Here is a 27,678-nt window from a genome sequence, read left to right on the forward strand (position 1 = left end):
CATTTCAACCTCATTTGAAACGGCAATTGAATTTGTACACTTAATAAATAAAAGACTGTTTCCAGCTTTTGCAGAACAGTGTCAGGAGGACTCCACGCTGAACACAGCTCAGCAAGACCTGCTTGTGGAAACCAACCGAGACATGTGGAGTCGCATCTTATTTTCAGTCACAACAGCAGAGAACTCAACCAATCTTAAGGGTTGTTTAAACTTCGTTGCTCTGCATTCTCCACTGTGATGAAGTGGAATTTTTTTTATTTATTTATTTATTTTATTTTTTTTTACTATGGAGCACGTTCAGCAAAATATGCCTGTAGTCACTTTACACAGAACAGACCAATACAACACCGTTCAAAGAGTCATTAGTCCCAGATTTAAGTGCAAAGCAATGATGCATTCTGTACAAATTACATATACAGTGGAACCCCAGTTTGAGAACTTAATTGGTCCCTAAATGCCGTTCTGAACCCAGAGTTGTTCTTAAACCAAAACCAATTTTCCCATAAGAAACCATGTAAAATGAATTCATCAGTTCCTGGCCCCAAAAAGAACAGCGTGTTTTAACCTTTTTAACAGCATTTCATGAATAAAAGGCAGACAAAATACAAAGAATATGCACAGTATCTTATACAAAATACTGTACAGTAATTATAATAAAACAGACCATTTATTTTCACCTTACCTGTACAGAAGAGGTCATCAGGTAAACGAATTTATGAACAGATCAGACGCCTCCGTTGCAGTGAAACTCTGGTCGGATTGAATGTTGTATGTTAACAGCGTAAGCACTTTAGCACCTTCAGTAGAGTTGGTAGCGTCACCAGTTAGCTCCAATTAATGTATGATTACTGTAAGACATATGCAGTTCATAACATTTAATGTCCACAACAATGTAAACCCTTCAAAGAACCACCGCACAGTCCCCAAATATATGATTTAATAAACAAAAAAAGATGACTTTCTTGCTTCTTCATTCAAGTTTATTGGCGGATTGCAACCCAACCCGGTGCATTACTGCCACCTACTGCAGCGGAGGTGCTCGTGAACCATGACTTTTTTGAAAAGTGATGCATTTTTCATTCAAAAAATGTTCGTGAACCGAACTGTTCACGAAGACAGCCATTCTAAAACTGAGGTTCCACGGTACACATAAATTATATTTATGTAATCAGCAAAATCCATGATGTCCATGCTTAACTGCAGCTCATCACTTCATCAACACCATCCTAAAGACATGTTCCACTGTTACTTTACACTTTTTCCATGTACAACAATCAAGCTAAAACAAACTAGAACAGTGAACAATTAAGACGGCAGTGTGGCAGCCTGGGCTCAGGCTTCAAGTAGCCGCTGCTGTAAATTATAAAAGCAACTGACGCTGTTCCAATCTGATAAACTGCAAAATATCTACCACATAAACACCGACAGACAACTCCTGATTATGTGTGTGCGAAGTGAGAGATGCACTTGATGTAACGACTGCACTCCAACCATCCTGTTCAAAGCACAGTGATACTACAAGAGGGAATGGGCTTCACATGATAAGACAAAATTAAATAAATATTCATGGCCTTCTTCAAAACCTTTTAGGGCTGCGTGTCAAACTGCAGGCCTACAACGTCATTGATTATGCACAGCTTCTTACACCGTGGAACTCTCTCACACGCGTGCACACACACACACACACACACGCGCGCTCTACAGGAGAAAGATTAGGGTGAAGACGTAACTGCAGTGAAGGTGTTTTGTTGCTTTAATGACACATTTGAACAGCATCCTGTGATCTAGTCCTCCACAATCTGAGGCAGATCAGCAGTCAGACAAATGAAGCAGTAATGCAACAAAAGAGGACACAAAGTCCAGGAAACTGGAACTTACTGTGCTTGTATTTTAGGTGCTTAACATACTGAAACAAAGAAGTACAAGTTCAGTACAGATGATACGAGTACAAGCAGCACTGTGATAATATGTTACTGTTGGTTTAACTATTAGAGTATCACAGTTAAAGGAAATTGCAAATGTGACCTCCAAGTGTACACTTTCAGCTTTAACATGAAGATACAGCGCTTCACTTTTTCCACATTTTGTTATGTTACAGCCAAATTTCAAAATGGAATAAATTAATTTTTCCCTCAAAATTCTTCTCAGAACACCCCATAATGACAACATGAAAAAGCTTGTATGAATTTGTTGTAAATTTATTAAAAATAAAAAAAACAAAGAAATCACGCGTACGTAAGTATTCACACCCTTTGCTCAATACTTTGTGGATGCACCTCTGGCAGCAATTACAGCCTCAAGTCTTCTTGAATATGATACTACAAGCTTGGTGCACCTATCTTTGGGCCATTTTGCTCATTCCTCTTTGAAGCACCTCTCAAGCTCCATCAGGCTGGGTGGGGTGTGTCGGTGCACAGCCATTTTCAGATCTCTACAGAGATGTTCAATTGGATTCAGGTCTGGGCTCTGGCTGGGCCACTCAAGGACATTCACAGAGTTGTCCTGAAGACACTTCTTTGATATCTTGGCTGTGTGCTTAGGGTCATTGTCCTACTGAAAGATGAACCGTCACCCCAGTCTGAGGTCAATAGCACTCTGGAGCAGGTTTTCATCCAGGATGTCTCTGTACATTGCTGCATTCATCTTTTCCTCATCCTGACTCATCTCCCAGTTCCTGCTGCTGAAAAACATCCCCACAGCATGATGCTGCCACCACCAGACTTCACTGTAGGGATGGTGCCTGGTTTTCTCCAAGCATGACACCTGGCATTCACTCCATAGACTTCAACTTTGGTCTCTTCAGAAGAGAGAATTTTGTTTCTCATGGTCTGAGAGCCCTTCAGGTGCCTTTTGGCACACTCCAGGCATTTTACTAAGGCGTAGCTTCCGTCTGGCCACTCGACCATACAGTCCTGATTGGTGGATTGCTGCAGAGATGGTTGTCCTTCTTGAAGGTTCTCCTCTCTCCTCAGAGGAATGCTGGAGCTCTGAGAGAGTGACCATCATGTTCTTGGTTACCTCCTTGACTAAGGCCCTTCTTCTCCGATCGCTCAGCTTAGACGAGTGGACAGGTCTAGAAGAGTTCTGATGGATGCAAACTTCTACCATTTACAGATGATGGATGATTTACGGATGATTTATGTAGACAGGTGTGTGCTTTTCCAAATAATAATAATTTATTGATTTATATAGCGCCAAATCACAAGTAATCGCCTCAATGCGCTTCACAAGCATTTAAAAGCAGAATAAAATGAAATTAGATTAAAATACACTAAAAAATTTAACCATAAAAAATTAAAAGAAGTAAAATAAATAAAACGTATTAAAAAAGACACAATAAAATACTAATGATAAAACAGGGAGAAGAGATGTGTCTTCAACCTGGCTTTAAAAGTCTCCACAGAGTCCGACTGTCGTATTTGTGCAGGCAGATCATTCCACAGAGCTGGAGCGCGGTGATAAAAAGCTCTGTAAATCATGTCCAATCAACTGACTTTAACCCAGGTGGACTCCAATTAACCTGGAGAAACATCTCAAGAATGATCAGTGGAACCAGGTTGCATCTGAGCTCAATTTTGAACTTCATGGCAAAGGGTATGAAATATGTGATTTCTTAGTTTTTATTTTTAATAAATTTGCAAAAGTTGCATAAAACTGTTTTCACATTGTCATTATGGGGTACTGTGTGTAAAATGTTGAGGGAAAAATGGATTACATTGATTTTGGACTAAGGCTGTAGCATTTAAAAAAAAATGTGGGAAAATGTGCCATTTTCCAGTAGATGTTAGGAATGTCAGAAGGTTTATATCACTTTGTTGTAGTCTTTTTGTCATTTTTAACCACAGAAATTCAGAGTGCAGTTCCACTATCACACAGTGTAAGCAGGTTCTGACCATACACTGCACATCATACCACCACAGATTTTCTGAAGAGCGGTTTTGAGGCTCAAATGGGCAGCTCTGGATGTTACCACCTTGGCAGTGCTTTACACGAAGTATTTCCCAGCCAACCCGTAAATGGGTAAAGCTGACCTGGACACCAGGACAAATGAAGCTCGAATATGCCCCCCACCTTGGAGTTCCCAAACAAGCTAAGGCGAAGAAATTAACTTTGGCTCGGCCATTTGATTAAAGCATATATTTGTTGGCTGGGTGGTGGTTTGGACAACTAGCAGCATTGAAAGCGTAGTGGTGGTGTTGGAGTGAGGAATAAGAAAGTCTGAGCAGTATATTATCTCGATAAGGTCAGTGGGCCTTAATGTCTCCAAGCTACCAATACCTAATATCACTGCTAACAATGCCAACAGACAAATTAAATAATTACTCAAATTTCACATGGCGAAAACACTGTGCACAAACTTCTCACATGGTCCATTAATGCAATTTCCCACATAGCAAGCTGAATCATGTCAGGTATTTAATGCTCATAAAAGATAACTATGGTCTGTCCCCAACAGCTAATGACAGCTGGTCCCACATTAAACTCACTGGTACAGACTATATATCACTCAAAAAAATCCACACCCCAAATTATAACTTTATTTACCTTAAATTAATGATTTTTTTATTTTTTTATTCCACCATACATTTGCCATGAACGAGGAAACTAGCTGCACCGGCCATAACCATAACCATACCCCCCCCCGTGCTTTAAACATGTTTATTTCTGCTGTACAGTTGGGGATTTTAAGATGGGGGTCTACGGGGAGTGACTCTCTTTTGGAATCAGCATCAAGCGACCGTTCAAGGAACTGCAAGATTTTAAATTTTCAGATTGGTTTCATTTATAAGCAGTTGGAGGCCTGGCCTTGGTTCTGACAGCCAATATGGTGGTGAAAACATAAAGTGATAATTCCACAGTCTTTATGTGCTGATGTGATCTGTTAAAAAAAAAAAAAAAAAAAAAGCTTTTGTTACCAGCCGTGGTAACAAAAACTTCAATGCCTAAATATTTGTACAGGTGATGTGTGGATTCTGCAGCACATGTGGATGAAAGCATACTTAAATAAAATAGACCTCAGTAACAATCTGTCAGTGGATGAACCAGCTCTTCATTGTAAAGCTGTTGAATGCTGCCAATTCTCCAACAGCATTTGACACGTCATCTGTGACATCAGCCAATCTCAACCTTTCAAGGAGAAACATTCTCTGTTGGAACTTACCAATCTTCTGGTTGAAAATTTTGTCAAAGGTCAGTTCGTCTCTCTCTTCAAGGTACTTCTGCATCACACTGCGAATACTGTGAACACATGGGGTGCGGGGGCAAAAAATAAGTGGATTAATATACATCACCATTAGTACTTTCCTCAGTCAGATGGCGATCTCCTCCAGTTTCGTGTCTGATCCAAGCCGAGGTTTAGGTGTCTCCCTGCCACCTGTCCCCTGACAAAGTCAGACTGCAGCAGGGACACACGGGAGGACACAGGGGTGCCTCCAGAGATATAAGCTACCCGGGGAACAGGTGATAATATGTTTGAGCGCGGGCAGCATGAATCAATTAGCACCCCTTCCACAGGCCCATTAACACAACACCAACACCACACACACGCAAGCATCCAGGCTCCACCCCCAAACACACCAACAGGCACAGACTGAGCATGTCCTACGATCACCCACAGCTTCTTCTCACTAGGTCCAAAATTCAACATTATATTTCCACCAGTGCGCTCACAGAGCTGACACATGGTCCAGTTGTCGGTTCAAACAACCATAGAGAGCCACGTGACCACTTCTTAACTAAACACATCCTCCTGAAGGATTACTGCAGATTAAACATCTTCCATTTATAGTTTCCTTGATTCATCACAATTTCATTCACGCCAACGATTATACAGATATGACCAAAAGGACGCCACCCAAACCAAAATTAGACACTCGACACAGAGGGCCACAGCTAACCAACGCTCCCAGGTGGTTAGGGGGTAAAAACAATGGGAACGATGCAGCAACATTTCAACTGCAGCCGCAGCCACAGAAACAAGAAACCAGGAAGCAAACACTTCCTCTTTCGAAACAGGCCTGTTTGCATAAACTACTGAATCATTGCCAGCTGACTGTGGCATCTGTATGAAAATTCGCCATGTTAGAGGCCTGATGAGGGGAGATGGTAACACGTGCAATACTGGAAGAACAAAAGATGCCCGTCTTTCAGACATGATGAGTCAAACATGGCTTCTGTTTATCTGTAAAAATTAACAGGCACAAACTGACAAAAATACACCTGACAATACGAGTTATCTCCGTCTACATATTCAGTTCAACTGGACAATATTCACAGCGCTTCACTTTTTCCACATTTTGTTATGTTACAGCCTTATTCCAAAATGGATGAAATTCTATTTTTTTTTTTCCCCTCAACATTCTACACACAACACCCCATAATGACTGAGAAAAAAGTTTTTGATTTTTTTTTTTTTTGCAAATTTATTAAAAAATAAATAAAATAAAAAAATCACGTACATAAGTATTCACACCCTTTGCAATAAAGCTCAAAATTGAGCTCAGGTGCATCCTGTTTCCATTGATCAGCTTTGAGATGGTTCTACAGCTTAACTGGAGTTAAGTTGGGGTAAATTTAGTTGATTTGACATGATCTGGAAAGGCACACACCTGTCTACATATAAGGTCCCACAGCTGACAGTGCATGTCAGAGCACAAACCAAGCATGAAGTCAAAGGAATTGTCTGTAGACCTCTGAGACAAGAGTGTCTCAAGGTACAAATCTGAGGAAGGGTACAGAATCATTTTTGCTGCTTTGAAGGTAACAATGAGCACAGTGGCCCCCCCATCATCTGTAAATAGTTCAGATCTACCAGGACTCTTCCTGCAGCTGTTCACCCATCTAAAGTGAGCGATCAGGGGAGAAGGGCCTTAGTCAGGGAGGTGACCAAGAACCCGATGGTCACTCTGTCAGAGCTCCAACATTCCTCTGTGGAGAGAGGAGAACCTTCCAGAAGGACAATCATCTTTGCAGCAATCCCCAATCAGGCCTCTTTGGTAGAGTGGCCAGATGGAAGCCACTCCTTGGTAAAAGGCAAATGGCAGCCCGCCTGAAGTTTGCCAAAAGGCACCTGAAGGACTCTCAGACAATGAGAAACAAAATCCTCTGGTCTGATGAGACAAAGACTGAACTCTTTGGTGTGAATGCCAGGTGCCATGTATGGAGGAAACCAGGCACCATCCCTATAGTGAAGCATGGTGGTGGCCGCATCATGCTGTGGGGATGTTTTTCATCTGCAGGAACTGGAAGACTAGTCAGGCTCGAGGCAAATATGAATGCAGCAATGTACAGAGACATCCTGGATGAAAACCTGCTCCACAGCGCTCTTGACCTCAGACTGGGGCGACGGTTCATCTTTCAGTAGGACAATGACCCTAAGCACACAGCCAAGATATGAAAGGAGTGGCTTCAGAACAACTCTGTAAATGTACTTGAGTGGCCCAGCCAGAGCCCAGACCTGAATCTGATTGAACATCTCTGGAGAGACCTGAAAATGGTTGTGCACTGACACTCCCCATCCGACCTGATGGAGCTTGAGAGGTGCTTCAAAGAGGACTGGACAAAACTATCCAAAGATAGGTGCAGCAAGCTTGTGGCATCATATTCAAGAAGACTTGAGGCTGTAATTGCTGCCAAAGGTGCATCAACAACGTACAGAGCAAAGGCTGTAATACTTATGTGCATGTGATTTCTTCATTTTTTTTCCTCAATAAATTCGCAAAAAAAAAAAAAACTGTCATTATGGGATGTTAAGTAGAATTTTGAGGGAAAAATGAATTTACTCTATTTTGGAATTATGCTGTAACATACACTCAAAAATATAAACGCAACACTTTTGGTTTTGCTCCCATTTTGTATGAGATGAACTCAAAGATCTAAAACTTTTTCCACATACACAATATCACCATTTCCCTCAAATATTGTTCACAAACCAGTCTAAATCTGTGATAGTGAGCACCTCTCCTTTGCTGAGATAATCCATCCCACCTCACAGGTGTGCCATATCAAGATGCTGATTAGACACCACGATTAGTGCACAGGTGTGCCTTAGACTGTCCACAATAAAAGGCCACTCTGAAAGGTGTAGTTTTGTTTTATTGGGGGGGGATACCAGTCAGTATCTGGTGTGACCACCATTTGCCTCATGCAGTGCAACACATCTCCTTCAAATAGAGTTGATCAGGTTGTCAATTGTGGCCTGTGGAATGTTGGACCACTCCTCTTCAATGGCTTGCGAAGTTGCTGGATATTGGCAGGAACTGGTACACGCCGTCGTATACGCCGGTCCAGAGCATCCCAAACATGCTCAATGGGTGACATATCCGGTGAGTATGCCGGCCATGCAAGAACTGGGACATTTTCAGCTTCCAAGAATTGTGTACAGATCCTTGCAACATGGGGCCGTGCATTATCCTGCTGTAACATGAGGTGATGTTCTTGGATGTATGGCACAACAATGGGCCTCAGGATCTCGTCACGGTATCTCTGTGCATTCAAAATGCCATCAATAAAATGCACCTGTGTTCTTCGTCCATAACAGACGCCTGCCCATACCATAACCCCACCGCCACCATGGGCCACTCGATCCACAACATTGACATCAGAAAACCGCTCACCCACACGATGCCACACACACTGTCTGCCATCTGCCCTGGACAGTGTGAACCAGGATTCATCCGTGAAGAGAACAACTCTCCAACGTGCCAAACGCCAGTGAATGTGAGCATTTGCCCACTCAAGTCGGTTACGACGACGAACTGGAGTCAGGTCGAGACCCCGATGAGGACGATGAGCATGCAGATGAGCTTCCCTGAGACGGTTTCTGACAGTTTGTGCAGAAATTCTTTGGTTATGCAAACCGATTGTTTCAGCAGCTGTCCGAGTGGCTGGTCTCGGACGATCTTGGAGGTGAACATGCTGGATGTGGAGGTCCTGGGCTGGTGTGGTTACACGTGGTCTGCAGTTGTGAGGCTGGTTGGATGTACTGCCAAATTCTCTGAAACGCCTTTGGAGACAGCTTATGGTAGAGAAATGAACATTCAATACACGAGCAACAGCTCTGGTTGACATTCCTGCTGTCAGCATGCCAATTGCACGCACCCTCAAATCTTGTGACATCTGTGGCATTGTGCTGTGTGATAAAACTGCACCTTTCAGAGTGGCCTTTTATTGTGGGCAGTCTAAGGCACACCTGTGCACTAATCGTGGTGTCTAATCAGCATCTTGATATGGCACACCTGTGAGGTGGGATGGATTATCTTAGCAAAGGAGAAGTGCTCACTATCACAGATTTAGACTGGTTTGTGAACAATATTTGAGGGAAATGGTGATACTGTGTATGTGGAAAACGTTTTAGATCTTTGAGTTCATCTCATACAAAATGGGAGCAAAACCAAAAGTGTTGCGTTTATATTTTTGTTGAGTGTAAAATGTGTAAAAAGTGAAGTGCTGTGAATACTTTACAGATGCACCGTATTTTTATAGAAAACATATAAATAAAAAACAAAGTGAAAATGAGGTCATTTCCATAGAATGTGATAATGCAAAGGATCCTGACATATTTTGAAGTGTTAATAACCACATTATAACGAAGGAGGTGAACGAGTTTTGCTAGAGCATTTTAAACAAAACTGTGTCACGACTCAGTAATGCACTTCAGAAGTCAGTCATTAAAGTGGCTGAGTCAAAAATGCGGAACAGCACATTACAGACATTTCCTCATAAGACTCACACTGCATAACTCTTAAAGTCTTAAAGTCTGTGATGAATACTATCAATAACAACCTTCAGTCATTCCTAGATTTCTTATTAAAATGCACCACTCTTTCTTGTTTTGGGTCTGTGGACCACCCACCAAGAGCCACCCCCAACCCCACCACCACTAACCCATAGATGGATTTTATGTTGGGAATTTTTATTTCTAAAATAAGCATGTTTTATGAGAAAATGGTTGAATATTAAGTTGAAAAATTATTGGTTGAAGTTATGGTTATTTATTGGTATGTCAACCAAAGGACTGACAGACTAATCAGAAAAAAAATTAATGGACTCTTAAGAATAATAATAACAATCATTAAAAAAAAACAAAAAACATTAGCTACAGGACTGGTAACGTGCATAACTTTTTAGACAGATTTTATAATATGATGGCCAAAAATTCTCATATGAAAAATGCCGGCGACAAATAGCACATTTTAGTGCTAGGGGAGGATATAGTTCTCAAGAGGTATCTTATGAAAATGCAAATCAGAAAGAGGTAGTCAAGCAAAATTCTTCCAAAACTCTACACTGGATGTGCACACATAAAAATGGTTTTTAATCAAAGAGACCGCCTGCAAGCCAAGAAAACACGTTTCTGTGTCGTTGCACCAGAATGAACATTTCATGTAGTTGGAGAAGTTAGGATGATGTTTAAAACATTCGGGAAGAATAAAGCATGGTCAGGGAATAGGTTTGAGCAACAGAAAGGCAATGCCATCCTCCACACTGATGCGTATCCAATATGCAAAGTGTAAAGGGTCCAAGAAATTCGTTAACCAGGGTCCCCAGGTTATAATTTCATGGTGAATGATTTCCCATGGCACGTCCACTCCACCCAGAGTGACTATTGCCTTCCTGCTCATGGACAAGATCATCAAAATAATGACAGAAGAAATCCCACGAGACGGAGGAGAAGAGGAAATTGGTTCTGCGGCAATAGCCCTTTGAGAAGAGGGGAGGAGCTTGCAAATGAAATCACCCGGTGTAGTCTTTGGCTGCAATTAAAACCTGCCCCCTGACAGCCATTCAAAGTACATGGATCACAACCACTGTGGTACGGAAGGAAGGGAGAAAAAAAAAAATATCCACAAATGAATTAGTGACCAGGCACAATTCTAAAAGAGTCCAAGACCCATACAGCAGGTTTAACATCCGGCTAAGGGTGAAGATGCAACTCTCACTGCAGTCATGCCAAGACCTGGAGGCCTCATGTACAACGGCTGCATATGCACAAAAACATGGTTTACGTCCATCTCCACGGTAACATTCAGATGTATCAAGAGTGAAGTGACCGTGGAAATGTACAGTGCATCACGCCAAAATCATGGCTGGCGTGCGCACATTTGTACAGCTATTGGTCCACTGCTGACAGGTTGAGGTGATGGTGGGAAATTGTTAATAGTTTGAATAAAAGTCATTAGAGTGATGTGGACACGAAAGACACAGATGAACAATTAACACACCCACGTGTTTGCAAGTATACGAGTGGACTTAAAAGCATGCAGAAAGTGGTGAGGAAAATGACACTAACAGTGGCTGTGTTAGTGTTGTTAGAGGAACTTGCAAATGGTACAATCTGAGGTGAGCGCGTATTCAGGGAACGCGAGGATTTACTTGCAAATGATGGTAATTGGCTCATAAGCCGATTTCGTTTACCAAGGCCACTGTTAGTGGAGTTGTGCACAGAACTGTGGCCGGCCCAGAGCACAATACAGCGAGGAGCCAGGGACTGTCTGTGCCCACACAGTTGCTGACCACGCTGGGTGTCCTGGCAACAGGGCCATTCCAGTAGGAGCTGGCCGAGCTGTCAGGAGTGTGCCAGTCAACCTTGAGCCGAGCCATGCCAGCTGTGTGGAACACAATCATCCGAATGTCATCGAAGTACATCACATAACAGGTACAGTACATAATAACATTCAGAACCTTCAGTATCCATCCATCTCTGGTGAATTGTTGGTTATCCTTCTGGAAAGTTCTCCTCTTTCCACAGAGAAATGCTGGAGTTCTGATAGTGTAACCATTGGGTTCTTGATCACCTCCCTGACTAAGGCCCTTCTCCCGCAATCACTCAGTTTAGCCAGACGACCAGCTCTAGGAAGAGTCCTGGTGGATATATATATATATATATATATATATAAAATAAAATAAAAACCTAAGAAATCACATGTACATAAGGATTCACACCCTTTGCTCAATACTTTGATGTACCTTTGGCAGCAAGTACAGCCTCAAGTCTTCTTGAATATGATGCCACAAGCTTGGCACAGCTATCTTTGGCCCTTCTCCCCTGATTGCTCAGTTTAGATGGGCGGCCAGCTCTAGGAAGTGTCCTAGTGGATGTGAACTTCTTCCATTTACAGATGGAGGCCACTGTGCTCATTGGGACCTTCAAAGCAGTAGAAATGTTTCTGTACCCTTCCCCAGATTTGCGCCTCAAGACAATCCTGTTTCGGATGTCTACAGACAATTTGTTTGACTTCATGCTTGGTTTGTGCTTTGACATGCACTGTCAGCTGTGGGACCTTATATGTAGACAGGTGTGTGCCTTTATAAATCATATCCAATCAACTGAATTTACCCCATGTGGACTCCAATTAAGATGCAGAAACATCTCCAGGATGATCAGTGGAAACAAGATGCACCCGAGATCAACTTTGAGCTTCGTGATAAAGGGTGTGAATACTTACGTACACGTGATTTCTTAGTATTCTTAGTATTATTTTTAATAAATTTGCAAAAATCTAAAAAACTTTTTCACATTGTCATTATGTGGTATTGCGTATAGAATTTCGAGGCAAAATGCATTTCATCCATTTTGGAAGAAGGCTGTAACAGCAAAATGTAGAAAAAGTGAAGTGCTACAAATACTTTCCGATTGCACTACATATTGTTTTCTCTTACCTTAACTACATTTTCCATTTATGTATTTATTTGTATTTGACACTTAATATACTGTATTTGTACATCTGAGGGCTTTGGGCATTCCGCACAAAACTGAAGTGGGGGTGCGTATTTACAAAAACACATCCAAATATTAGGTTTGTTGGACTGCCCATTTCAATAAAATGTCTGATTTCCTCACAAATAAAGAATAAATCACCTGTCTGTGTCACTTTTTTTTCTCCATTTATTAAATGTGTTCCTTGTCAGTTCATGTCTGGTGCAGGAAAAAAAGTGATGTAATGTGCACAGTCGGTTTTGAATATTATCCACACAGACAATAATTTACTTTACTGAAACATTTTGCACAGTGTTTATATTATAACAGAAAACTCTGGATCTTATGGAAGCTTAAAGTTCCTACGTGTTTAAATCCACGCAACTTTGCAATTAAATAATCAGTTTGTTGCCGTCTGTACGAAGCCAGCCATATTGTCACAGATCACTTCCTGTTTCTTGCATAACAACCTTTCAAAATAACAGCACGGAACAAACGGATGATGAGGAAAATCGTGAAAACTTTTGTTGTTGTTTGTTTTGTTGCTTTTTACAATATGCTGGGGGATCACGGAATTAATTTATTTTAGGTGGGCATTTAATAAACTTTAACTCTAGTCCTGCCTCTGTGCTTAGCAGTAGGCTCCCTTCCCTCTCTGTGTGCCAGGCTGTATTACAAGTCTGAAAAATCATGTGCACTGAAAAAAGCCAATTCTCTTTAAGACATAAGACTCATATGAAAGTCATAATAAATTAGTACAATAAAGAATGTAGAACTCAATATTGATTTCATGTCTTTTACGTTTATTCAATCATTATTCAGATATGGCAAATACGGAGAATTACCATTTCAAGAATACTATTCTGAATCCTATCCTGGTTGCAGAAAATCCAGGGAATATCTGTTAGTTTCTACAACCAGAAGATTGATCAAATCAACGGTGAAAAACAAGTAGAAAAAGTACAGTAAAGTCCAGGCATCTTCTAGTGTCACACTGATTTTCTTCACTTCTCCCATAAACTGCAGAATTTTCAGGACCAAAATGCCATTCGTCCACTTTACATCTGAAGACTCCAGTTTGTCGTTGTCAAAATCATCTGACTTGAAACCCAGAAAATCATCCGTCATGAAGATTTCCTTGAATAATTCCCTATTCCCCAGTTCTACGTTGTCAAGAATGCCGGCTTCGTTGACGAGAGTCTCTGCAGTCACCGCCATGATTCAATCGATTTTCTTTGTTCTGACACACGCGGTCAGAAAACCTCTCCATAGTGGGGAAATGGACTTGTCTAACCAACCAAAAACAAGCATTAGAACCGGATAATCATTGGAATTCATTGCTTATAACGCCAATTCTGGGTGTATCCACCAAACACTAAATATAGCGGACTGGCAGCCAATGTAACTTTCTCCAGGGAGCGATATTTCAAGGACTGGCAGGGAGCGTAATGCATAGCGGTACGCTATATATAGACAACCGGCAGGACTAAAATTATAAACTAATAACTTAATTTCGGGTGGGCATTTAGCCAACTTTCGTCAAAAAAAAGGGGAGTGAGCTGATGCTCTGTCCTGGGCCTTCAGATACACAAATACAGTAAACTGTGTGATAAAATATGGCAAAGGTCGTGCATAAACAAAGGCTGACTGATGACCGCTGCTGCGTGCAGAATTAGTTACTGTGGTGCACAGCTCAGCTCATTTGACATAAGTACTCACAAGAGTTTGTCTTTAAAAATAAAAACTGAGTCTTAAAAACAATGGCAACAGAACAGTATTTAGCTTCCCAGATTGCCTTACAATGCAAAAAAAAGTGCCTTGTTTTTATAGAGGAGCTGCAGAGCGTGGTGTGTAAGACCTTTGGAAATGGACCTCTGAGTCTAGTACAAACACCCCTTTCCACTAATCAAAAAAAAAGGACAGAAATCATACATTTTTACAAGCAGGACTACCAGAATTTAGACGGTTATTTTTATGTTCACCATTCTGATGATTCAGAAGTAAAAAAAAAAAAAAAGCTCACCACATCCTGTATTCATTTGATGACATGGTGAGGGTCTGGATTAGCCCTGTCCCTCTGAGACACATGAATAATGTCATTATCTGACCAGATACTGGATACAGGCCAATTCATAGCCCTCCCGCCACCCTTGTGTTATTTTTAAAAGTAAAAAGCCACAGAGTCATCAAGCTGTTGAGTAAAAGGCATTATACTTTTGAATTAAAAGAGAGTTCTGTAATCTGATGATGGAAAATTATGTCCCATTTGCACCAGACTGAGACCTGCGTATATAATGCCCTGTCACACGGCACTTAAAGAGCAACAAAGCCCTAACGAAACAAGAACTCTGGACTTTTGTTGACTTTCGTTGGCATCGTTTAACCTTCGCTCAGCTTCGTTCCTGCAGCTGGCACTACGTCAGGATTTTTAAACTGTCGAAAAATTTGAATGAAGGGCAACAATTCTTGACTTTTTTTTTTTTTTTTTAATCGTTTGCTTAGTTTTTGTAACGTTAGTGTTTAGTTTGACTTCGTCCGACCAGCTGAATGTTTTCACGCAGTGCAGAAGCCGGTTTGTGAGCGCTGCTGCTGCCACTGCGTTCATGTGTTGTTGGAAATTACAGAGCAAACTCAGCCTGTTTGCTTGTATTTTTTTTATCTGAGTGGGGGGGTCAATCTCACTGGGCTGAGGCACCTTATATAGGCCAGAATTAATCTTTTGTATAGATAAAATTAATGATTTTGCCACAACAACTGCTGAATTTGAAACAACAAAAAGTTGTGTAATTTCCAACGGTACTTGAACGCAGCAGCAGCTGCTGCATGCTCTTATTATTTTTTATTGAATATAACATTATGAGTGTAGTAATGACAATCCAGCCCTTATATACATGTGGCAACAGGCAGATGATTTAAATGATGATATAAAGAGCAGTTCTGGAAGGCAGAATTCACGTTGTGGATCAGCTGCAGCTGGTGGAAATAACCGCACATGGGGAGTCAATGCACGTTCACATGGACTGATCAATTTACTGCTCTGACATATTCAATCATCTTTATTTACACTTATATTTATTCCCCCTTTTGACAGTTTTCTGTTATAAATCAATATATATGGCTTAGCAACATAATACAGTGATACAGCAGTGACCGTGGCACACCAGAGGTTTTTTTTTAGTTTTTTGAAATTGGAGCAAGACGTAGCCCCCAGCGTGTCGTCAGACAATAAGGATTCTGACGACGAGGAGATGATCACTTTTTTGTTCTGAATAGGGCTGCAACAAACAATTATTTGGATCGATGATTCTGATGGGGTTTCGACACGATTAATCGATTAATCAGATTAGCGGGGAATTTTTTTAAATTGTGCCAGGGAAACAATTTTTCTCTCCTTCCATCACTTTATTTAACAACAGAACATTATTTGAAAACTTAAAATACTTGAAAATCAACAAATCATCAAATGTCCCTTGGCTGTTGAAATATAAAATAATAAAGAATAAAACAGTTTATAATAAAGAACAAAAATAATTATTTCAAATGGCATTACTTTATCAAAGTGCTGAGTTGCCATAAAACAACATTGAAATATATAAATGTTATAAAATATATGGTGAAAAAAGAGGTATTTTTGTTGTTGCAAATGAGCAATTAGCATAACCAGTTAACCATAAAACCTAAATCAAAAACTGTAGCCTGACTCATATGTGCAACATTCTCTGTATAAATTTGGTCATTTCACAACGACACGTGACTCATGTCTCTTTCTCTAAAATTGTATTGTAGCATTATTAGTTATTATTACTATTATTGTTGCTATTATTATTATTATGAATATATAAATAAAATAAATTTAAAAATATTATAATTTGTAATACATTTGACTCTTTTACGACAACAAACACTGAGCCATTAATTATTATACAGAAAACAAATGCACAAACATGTTGAAATGCCAGCAGCTTAATGCTAACTTTAACACTGAAAACGCCATAGACATGCTAATGCGTTAGCATCTGCATTAGCATAAAATACATCTGTCAACTGTTTCAGAAGACCATAACAGGTCAGTTTAACATAAAAAAGGTAAATATTCCTCACAGACATATGCTCTTTAGGGTTTTAGTGGGGAACAATTAAGATAAAGCGAAATGAAACCAATGAAGCAGCAGCTCGAAGCACTCCTTCACTGGTTCAAGATTCAAAGCAAAGCTCGGTAAAACAAATTTTATAATTAAATATAATATTTAATTTTATTTAGCAACTAATCGATGACTAAATTAGTTGACAACTATTTTGATTCGTAAGCTATTCGGTGATGAGGCTCTTTCGCCCACCTTTTCTCAATGAATTGTGACTTATTTTTACTTTTTTTCCCTTCGTTCAGGAATCGTATGCCGTGTGACCGGGCCATAAGACCTACAAGATGATGACATTCTGACAACTCTCACAAGTCCTGGCTGGTCTCTGTTGTGATCTGTTATTTGAGTTTATGCCAAGATTGCACTGCGACTGAACTGTGTGAGTGAAAACTATGTTAATATCCACAATCATTGATGCAACCCCACGCAGAGTCTACTGAGAGTCTATTACAACCCAAAGGATCAAGTTGAGAGTGAGATGAGACGTGAAAGTTTATCAAGACTTATTACGAGTCCCGTGTATCTGTTAACTGGTCGCACAACTTGTGCAAGTGTTTTAAACAGTTCAATACACTCGCACACCTGTTGGAGACCGATGGGGAGAGATAGAGTGACGGCGACCATGAGAGATCTTTTTACCGACCACGGAGACCCCAATGTGACCATCCTACAACCCCAGCGGGAGTCGGTGAGAGTACTGAAGAGCAGAGGTGTTTTTTCGATCACAATTCAGTTGTGGACTCGGTATAAACGAGGTGTTCGCAAGAAACTGGTCCCACACTTTGCTATTACTGGAGATATAGCACCCTGATTCGCAACTGGCATTTTATTCCCCCCACCCTCAGACTAAATATAGCGTCCTTCACTTCTATGAACACCTTTTTGGACCTGGCTGGTTCCCTCCTCCTCCTCCTGTGCTCATTTTTATACATTTATTTGTCTCGCATAAAACTGTACTCAAATAGTTTTTAGCCCATGTTTTAAGTGTTTTTTCACTGACATTTAAAATTAAAGTAGAACAGCATGAAACTACTGTAATTTCCAGATGATTGAGAGGATCTGAATATTAGCCACATCCACCAATTTTAAAAAGAAAAAAGAAATTGTACATAAGCCGCAGTGGCTATAAGCCGCGGGTCTCCACATTGATATACACATTGAGATACACAGAAAGATGTTAGAAAGATTTTTTAACTTTTGATTACCGTAAATACGTACTATAAATGCTTTTCCCCCTGAAGAGTTACACGTAAATATTGACGTGCATGTCACCTAGCGCGCACGGTGTCTGTCTACACGGAGAACTGAGTAATTTGAACTTCTTCTTGAGATTTCATCGCGTGCAGCCAGGATCGGATGGAGTCTGTGATAAATGAGACAATGAGGCACTGTGACTTTTTCGAATTGTTGCGCCAAGACAGAGAACCAGTGTGGAAGGGTGGAGGGAAAAGGCTCCGCGCCGCTGATCTGACGGTGCAACTCTGGTGCAAAGTGTTGGAGAGGGACTTTTCTTCACTAAAATGAACAGGTAAGACCTTATATTTACACTGTGTGTGTGTTTACACCGCATGAGGAGCGCAGCTTTCAGGAAATCAACTGACAGCATCAACCGACTTATGAAAAAGCCTGTAAACATCCTTAAATTAGTTCCATCATTGTAAAAGCCGCAGAGTTCAAAGCGTGTGAAAAAAGTAGCAGTTTATAGTCCAGAAAATACAGTAAATAAATAAACGTCTCCACTTGTGTGTGTGAGACATCACAACCAAACAGATTTCTGCCCAATTTTGACTGTGTGTGCCCGCTTCCTTTTCCGCCGAAGCAAAGGAGGTGGAGACCAGCCAGCTTTTGGGACCTCAGTGAACAAATACCAAATGTTGAATCAACACCATCTACGCATGTCTGTACTTAATGTTCCATGAAATAAAGAGGGAACGTGCCACAGCTGGCCATGAAACTACACGTCAGTCACATGTCCAATTACTTATGGCCTCTGAAACTGAAGGGACTGTACACAACTATGGCTGTAGTCCCTAAAATGACTGGTATTTTTGTTAAAGAACTGTGAATTAAGGGTCGACCGTACAAGCACAAACCAACTGTTTCATTTGATAGTTTTTTGCAAAGAGGCAAAATTCTGTTAGTGTCCAAATCATTATGTACGTGACTGTAATTGAGTTTACTGTTCATGAAATATTTGTTGCCATGTTTATTAAGGACACAGTTTGCACCTGGGAGTGAATTTAAGCCAAAAAGCAAACAATGAGCAACTACCAGAAATCTTAAATGTGGATTCATGTCAATCCTTCGCAGCCCTGATAAGTCTAAATTAACCTGAAAGTGTTCATATATAAATGTCTTGCATAAATTCAATAATATACTCGTAACATTGTAAATGACTGGCTCCTTTGTTGCTCTCATCACTGTGAGGTTTCCAAAGAAGCACAACCGTAGGATTTTAAAGTCACATTAAAAAAAGCACGATTTCACAAGGACCAGACAGCTTCTGTAATTACTGATGTCAATTTGGAAACAAATGAAGAGCGTAAAGCTGTTTGACAGAAAAGCAGAGCACCTGCACTGCAGAAGTAGGCCAGCAGAAATGTTGAGCTGTGAATAATGTGAGTTGGCCCATCACAGACCGATCAGCTGCAAGACATTTGACAGCACTTCATTCCTCAGCTGACCCACGGACTTACATTTTGGTGTTCCACTGGTGCTCAAGACCAAATTGTGATGTGTAGTCCAGTGTTGCTGTGCACTGACTTCGAACTTCCATAAAAAAAAGACTTTGTATAGTTCCTCAGTCCAGCCAAAAATCACGTCAGCTTTTCATCTGAATAGCTCTTCATGCATCCAGATGGCTTACACAAAAGTGTGTGTGTGTGTGTTACAAGAGTTAGCACCATCAGTTAGCTCAATCAAATCATCCTCTCGCTTGTGTCGTTGCCACACGTGTGCTCACACAACCGGGTCGGCGCTTGTGCTTGCGTGTACTACAAAAAAAAAAAAAAAACTGTGTACATCCTCAGTGCAACAAAATTAATTGAGTCATCGGATAAAAAGTACTTTTGCATTTTTGAACATCATCAATAGTCCAGGGCTTTCTCTACTAAGCAATGGCACTGCGCCAAAGTCTTGACATTTTGCTGAAATGGCAATGGGATGTGTCTTTTGGTTTTGTTTTATTAACATTTTTAAGGGTTTTGTTTGTTTGTTTGTTTTAAACGGACAGGGTCCCAGCATGATTTTTTTTTATCTTCTTTCAGAAACTTTGTCAATGTGGCCGGGAACAGAGTTGTAGCTGTGTGAGGGGCTCCCCTTACACTGGGCAGAGGGACAGCAGCCGGCCACTGGGCAAATATCAATGTCAAGCAGACCGTGTGTTTTAAAAATAGACAAACACACTGCTTTGCTTTAAATGCACAGTAGGTCTATTTCAGATTATCAATATGGACCGTCTTTCCCTTAAAAGGTGATATTTACTCTGTGTGTAGCATTGGAAAGGTGTAGCTATCGTTGCTAATTTGATTAGCTGTTATGCTCTAGTCTTCTTCTCTTGTTTTTCTGGGGATGTTACAACGCCACACACTGGCCTGGCATATGTACTACAACATTAAATGAAGCTTCGAGGAACAGAATGTGCCTCGGACATTTTTTGTAATCGAATTATCCGAGTTACTCGACTAATTGTTTCAGCCCTATAGTACATTTTCAGTACAGGGGACTCAATAAACACAACATTCAAGAAATTTGGCCTATGTTCTTTAGGCTAGTGTGTGGATGAATAGTTTTTCCAGATCACTACCAAATGCTTTTTAACTGAATTCTTGTGAAAAATGTTACAAAATAAATAAGACTTATTATCCAATGCAAACAATGTTGCCTTTATGATGCTTTTCTTTATTTTTTGGCTTATGGTCTAAAAAACAACTATGTTTGCTTGTCAACTGCAGTGTCATGTGTACAAGCTCTTCAATCCAATCAAGCTTTGGAAATCTATCATCATTGTATAGGGGTGTGATAACACTTATATCTGATTCAATACTATCACAATATGAGGACTCCGACTCTAAGTATCGTGGATTTTTGGCTAACAGGTAATGGCATTAGGATCTAAAAAAATGTACATTTTCATGCAAACTCACCTTTTCCTTTTTGACCATTAAAAGCCCCCAAAAAAGTGTATTTTGGCTGTTAGCCCCACTCTGATTGTCTCAAAGTAGGACTGACATAAATGGAAAAACTATAAATCATTCAGGATACATATTTCTGTCTTAAAATGATGTCATCACAAGATACTGTCAAAACCACATTCCTTTTATTTCAACAGAGTTTAGGTATGTCAGGCAGGGGACTTGGAAAATGGATTTTTGGGTAAAAAAAAAAAAACCTGTTCTTTGAACATCGACAAACTAAAAACTATGTAACTCAGGAAAATTTTATTAGGTTTACAATGTGCAATAGCAAGGCATCATCTGTTCAAAGATGACAACAAAATAGGCTATGTCCCATTTTTCAGACCTTCTGGAAGGAAAACTATTTGGAGTACGAACCTAGTGTTTTATATTTTATATATTTTGCCCATAACCTATAAAATCTGTGAAAATAAAGTAAATCTGACCTGGGAGCAACTTGTTAAATTTATATGGAATGACAAAGGGGCCCTTCTATAAGCTCAATCAGTCTAATAATTCTCTAATCTGTGGCATCAATGAAGCAGTTTTGCTCAGAGCAGCACTGCTCGCTGGTGGGGGGTGGGGGGGTTGTTTAAAATGCATCTCAAGGTCATGGGTCTCAAACTTTGGTTGATGCCTCAAGAAAAATAAGTATTTTTTTAATATCAACTTTTACCTACGTCTACAGGTTGTGCACAGTTAAATGCTGACCAACTGCATTTGTGATAAATCCTGTTTTTCAAACTGCCTCAACTGCAACCACTGTGATGGGACAGCAGGATCCTGGTCGTCGGGCAGCCTTCCAATGTCATACAACTGAATTACACATTCATTCATTTCACTGCTAATATTTGATTGTTCTTTTTAATTTGTGTGATAAAGTAATATTTATGCAAATACCACCAATTTCAAAATCTGCTTTGGCAAACGCCATGCCATTGTGTTCCAGGAGCCATTTTTATGGCCCACAAGACAAAAGGACATCACCAATGTCAAGCTCTGCCTTTAAAACAGAAAAATCCCTTTTTCACTTGTGTCTCCTTCCTTAATACCACAGCGCTGTGTGTCTGGTGTACTCCAGTTCAAACAAAAGGACAGGTGACACTCTGACTGGCTGATATCAGGTTTGCATTACAAAATGCCTATTAACACAGTAAGCCCAACCCTTTAGCACAAAGTTTTGTGCCGGTATATCTTGACTCTTAAGTAGGAAAATGTGTTGAGACATCACCCAAAATGGCTTACATCTAAAGACTTGGAATATGTTTTAAAAAATGGGAAAAGAGAACTAATGTGCTTTTGCCAATTACCCCAATACAAAGAAATACAGATTTTCCTCCAGGGTTGATAGATGATGGGTTTTCTTTGTGGGAAAATGCAGGCATCAAAACTTTGAAAGACTTATTTGAAGGTGATAGAATGATGTCATTCAACCAGTTAAGGTTAAAATCTAATTTACCTCGAACACATTTGTAGGTTCCTGAAAGTTAAATGTTTCATTCAGAATCACACTGGGCATACAATCACTTTGGAAATGTCACCAACTGAACAATTACTTAATAAAATATGTAGTAATAGGTTTGTAGTAAGACGTTGTTATGAGGCCCTTTGTAAGTCCAGTAAAGTAAATGACACAATCCTGCAAATGCTTAAGATCATGGAATGGAGATAGATGAAGCTACAGGGACTGGTACATGGGAATGTGCAAGTAACATATTTATATGTAATAGAGCAAAGGAACTGAAATTCAGGATATTACACTGTCTTCAGATATCAGCTCAAATTTTACATAGGATGGACCCGAAAAGTCAGATATGTGTGTTAGGTTGGTAGTTATATACACACACACTATACGTATATGGACCTGTGCCCATACTCAGGATGTCTGGGTAAAAGTAGTCTCAAAGTTAAATCTAGTTTTCAATGAAGACATGGGCTTGGATCTGGTATAGGGATGGGTATTGAAAAGATTTTAAATCGATATCGATACCATTATCGATTCCGCTTATCAATCCGATTCCTTATCGATTTCCTTATCGATACCTCTTGTGAATTTTCTGTACACTAAAAGTAGGCTTTACAGCTTTTTTATGTCAACAACATTTTAATGAGTCTTAAAATAAATAAATATGAAATTGGTCACTGGATCCTTAAACTCTGGACATAAATAAACTCTACATGATGGATCCGTGATCTCTGGACATGAATAGAAATAAACAAAATCTGTAGTTTTTGTCAAAAGCATTTCCTTTCAGACATTATAGGCATGAATGTCTTTCTATACATCTGAGCTGAGCTCTTGCAGCTGGCTGTGCTGCACGTTAGGATGTAATTCATAAAGAATGCAGGACGACTCATTTTGGGACGAAAAAAACATTTTAGTTGATTGTAGTTTATTGTCTATTACAGTAGAGAAGCTTGAATCTTCGACTGGACTGGGTTGCTTGACGTGAGGACGTTTCGCTTCAAATCACAGAAACGACCATCTGTATTACAGTGTTTGAAAAGAGGTGTCATTGTATTTAAAGCAGCAATTCATTTTGAAGTTATTAATTCCAACTGGACTCTGTCTCGGCAGAGAGCCGCGCAGCGTTTGGAGCTGTGCCAACGGAATGCAGGACGATTCTCGTTTCTTGACTGCAACAAGAGTCCCAGTTAGTGACTTCAATCCACACAAAAGTGACTCACGATTGACATACTTTAATGGCTTTGAGAGGGGTTAAGAAGCGGACTTTTCGCTTCTGAAGAGCAGCGAATCAAAGAACCAACGAGCCAATGGATCAAAGCACTGCTTCTTTGGTTCAGGCTTCAAAGTGGAGTCACGCTGCAGAAGCGGTTGATTACAGAGCCGCTGCAGGATCTGCAATCAGCGTAGAGAAATGATCAATGTCCCGACAAACACCCTCAAAAACAACGGCCGCTCTGAAGGACCAATAAGGGAATCTTTAAGCAAAAAGACTATTGATGTCAGTGGATCAAATCATTTCTTAACGATATCCGAAAAGAAGCGGTTCCTGATATCCATCCCTAATCTGGTATGTCTTCTTCTAGGAATGCCACATACACAAATCAAAGGGACTTACAGAAGAAAATTGTTGCATATGTTAACATATGCTGCACGCAAAAACACTGTTATAACTATAGTGCTGCCAGTTGTCGATGTATAGCGGACCACCATACAATATGCTCCCTGCCGGTCCTCTAGATATCGCTCCCCAGAGAAACTTTCACTGGCTGCTGGTACGCTATACTTAGTGTTGACAGGGCACACCCAGAACCGGCATTAAAACCAATGAAAGGCAAGGATTAGCAATCCACATGTGTACGTCAGACATACGCCTGGATCTAATGCTCTTTTTGCATTGGTTAGACAAGTCTCTTCCTCAATATAGGGCAGTTGTCCGACCACGTGAGTGAAACCAGAGAAAGCGATTGAATCATGGTGCGGCGACAGCAAGCAGTGTTGATGCTGAAGACATCATATTTGACAACGTTGAACTAGGGAATAAAGAATTATTTAGGGAAATATAATAGGGGATTCAGTGGTGTCTTCCTGGGTGTTGAGTCAGATGACGGCAAACTGGAGCCTGCAGAACTCATAGATGTACCCTGGATAAATGGCATTTTGGAGGCGTAAAGTCCACAGTTCACTTGAGAGGCTCATAGAAAGGACAGGTGCTGGGGACAAGGACACCAGTTATCCAGTTTTCATTCAGGATCATCTGATTCCGAACCTCCAATAGCCCTTTTCAGTGCCACCCAGAACCACGATGGAATTGTGAAGTCCTTGCAAATGATATACTTGGTTGAATAATGACATCACTCATATTTCAGCATAGTATTTTTGGAAGGGCAAGTCATATTCTTGCATGACAGTTCTTCATGTTCACCATATCAGGATAATCATTGAACAGGAGTACAGGGAATAAGATCAAGTTTCATTCTACATTCTCTATTCTACTGATTTATTATGACTTTCATATGGGTACTGTGTCTTACAGTGAAGAGATTTGGCTGTTGTCACTGAACATGAATTTTCACTTTGTTGTAATACAGCCTGGCACACAGACAGGCTGGGGATGCTTAACATGCCGGCATAAGGAAGGAAGCCTACTGGTAAACACAGCAGCAGCACTAGGGTTAAAATGGATATTGAATAAGCCGCCAGCACTCTCAGATTGGCCTAAGATTATATTCAATCTTATACCCATGGAATACCTAACGTACTGGGCTAAAGGTAAAATTGGTATGTTTTATGATATATGAACTCCATTCTTTGATTATGTGGGACCTAGAGTATCTACTATATTCTGGAAGACACTTCCTAAACCACGGAATGATGACTGAATTTGTACGGGAGCCCTTTTCCTCACTTTTCCTTTTTCTCTCTCTTTTTTTTGTATGTGTTTTTGAGAATATTACACATACACATATACATACATACACACACATACACATATACATATACATACACACACATACACATACACATATACATACACACACATACACATACACATACACACACATACACATACATACACATACACATACACACACATACACATACACATACACACACATACACATACACATATACACACATATACATACATATACATACACATATACACACATATACACACATATACATACATATACATATACATACACATACATACACATACATACACATACACATACATACACATACACATACATATATATATATATATATATATATATATATATATTATGAACACTATTTATAAGATAAAACTGTGCTGTAGGATTTGTTCAGGCGTTGGTGGGGGGGGGGGGTACAAAAATGAAAAAAGAAAAAAAAAAAAACATTCGAATCAATTACATTTGTTCTGCAAATCTGATTGGTTAATCGTGTGAGATTTCAGACCATAAAATATTGAGTAGATGGTGGCAAAATATTCGACCGTTTCATATTTGATATATAACTCTGCGCCGAGAGCGACAAAGTAGTGCAGCGATGACGATGCCACAATGTGTGGATTTAATGGATTGATTGATGGATTTACCATGCATTTAACTCAATGCAGCTGACGAGATGGAGAAATCTGTGGGTCTGCTCACAGAATTTCCAGTTTGGCATGAAGACGCTGTTGCTACGGTAAGCTCTGACAAGCAGACCACACCCTTTCACGTGTCAACCGAATTACTTACAGAAAAATAAACTGTGCAACCAATGGAATTGGAGTGGAATGGGAATAACCCTGTTGTGTCTGATGATTTGCGGACGTTCAAGCTGGAACTTAGATCGTAAATTGAGTTTTAAAATCCATTAAAAAAAAAAATAAAAAAAAAAAAGGTCCTCATCCCAGCTTCTTTAAAATTCTTTCAAACCTTTTCAAATATGTTTTCAACTATGGCAAACTATGTTTTTACCTTCACTGATCTCTCAGCTCCAAACCAGTGATAAAATCTAAAATAGGATCTAAATTAAAAACAATCTGGTTTTAGCTGTTCTACATCAAAGAGAGAAGGTGTCAAGCTGGACTGAAACTATTGCTGCCCTACTTATAATCTTGTAAAAAAAAAAAAATATATATATATATATATATATATATATATATATATATATATATATATATATATATATATATATATACACATATATATACACACACACACACACACACACACACACACACACACACACACATCTAAAAATGCAATACTGGTTTAAAGTGGATTTGAACTAGCAACATTTGAAATTACATTTCTTAAATCTCACGGAATTTCTTTGGCATAGTCGATTGATAAAAACAAAATATCAAAATAATCAAAATGCGAGGGATATTGACAGGGCTCTTCTTAAGCAAAGGAATAATGGCATTGCTCCATCATGCAGATTTTCAAATTTATGAGGTTCCCTTTCTGTTATCCCAGGTAATTATTTTTTCATGTCATTATGAGTTTTAGAGCTGGCGGTCAGCAAAATCCTCAGTCAATCAGGCTACAAATGCACATGAATGCAGCCTGTGCAAAAAACTGGGCTGAGTGCATGTATGTGTGCGTCCTTTTGCTTACAACAAGCCTATTTAAGATGGTCAGCATGAACCCGCTTTCTCTTAAAAGGCTTTATTTTACTTAGTGTGCCGCTTTGTAAAGTCCTAGCTTCTGCTGCTACATTGATTAGCTCCTTACACCGGTTATGCACATGCTCCATGTCTTCATCTCCTTTTTTGTGAGTGTGCAGCAGCGCCACATACAATATACTACAGTCTATGGTATGGAGAGATTTCTTCAAATGGTGCTGTGTTTACAGAACAGTTTTTGAAAACAACAAAGAAAATGATCATATCCCTTTCTGTATGCACAACGCCTTGAGACCCTGTCACACCTTGATGATTTAGCCTGCGTATGCCTGCCGTATTAAAAACTCTGGCACACGCTGTCGTACGTCTAATAAATTAATGCAGCTGTCACGCCTTGACGATTATCTAGCGTCTGTGTGTCAGAAACAGAGTAATTTAACTTTATTTTATTTGTTCATTTTTTATCTTGGTGGACCATTTTCATTGTGTACAGAATGCTGATGAGTGGACTGGCTGTGGAAAACGCTGCCGTGAATGAATGGTTGTCTCTTTAAATGTTGAAGGCACTGGCTGCTTCAAGTCTGATCCTCTGC

At 39.9% G+C, this 27,678-nt stretch overlaps 1 protein-coding gene across 1 annotated transcript in view; it reads right to left on the bottom strand.

Moving 5' to 3' along the window:
• The window catches only part of grk3 (G protein-coupled receptor kinase 3), a 184,566-nt gene that overhangs the window by 112,440 nt on the left and 44,448 nt on the right, over positions 1–27,678 (bottom strand). Inside the window, exon 2 of the mRNA XM_034193073.1 lies at positions 5,162–5,238. Coding sequence (XP_034048964.1) covers positions 5,162–5,238 — 77 coding nt within the window. The remainder of the gene's footprint in view (positions 1–5,161; positions 5,239–27,678) is intronic.

The sequence above is a fragment of the Thalassophryne amazonica genome, chromosome 17 (genome assembly GCF_902500255.1).
Source record: "Thalassophryne amazonica chromosome 17, fThaAma1.1, whole genome shotgun sequence".
NCBI lineage: Eukaryota > Metazoa > Chordata > Actinopteri > Batrachoidiformes > Batrachoididae > Thalassophryne > Thalassophryne amazonica.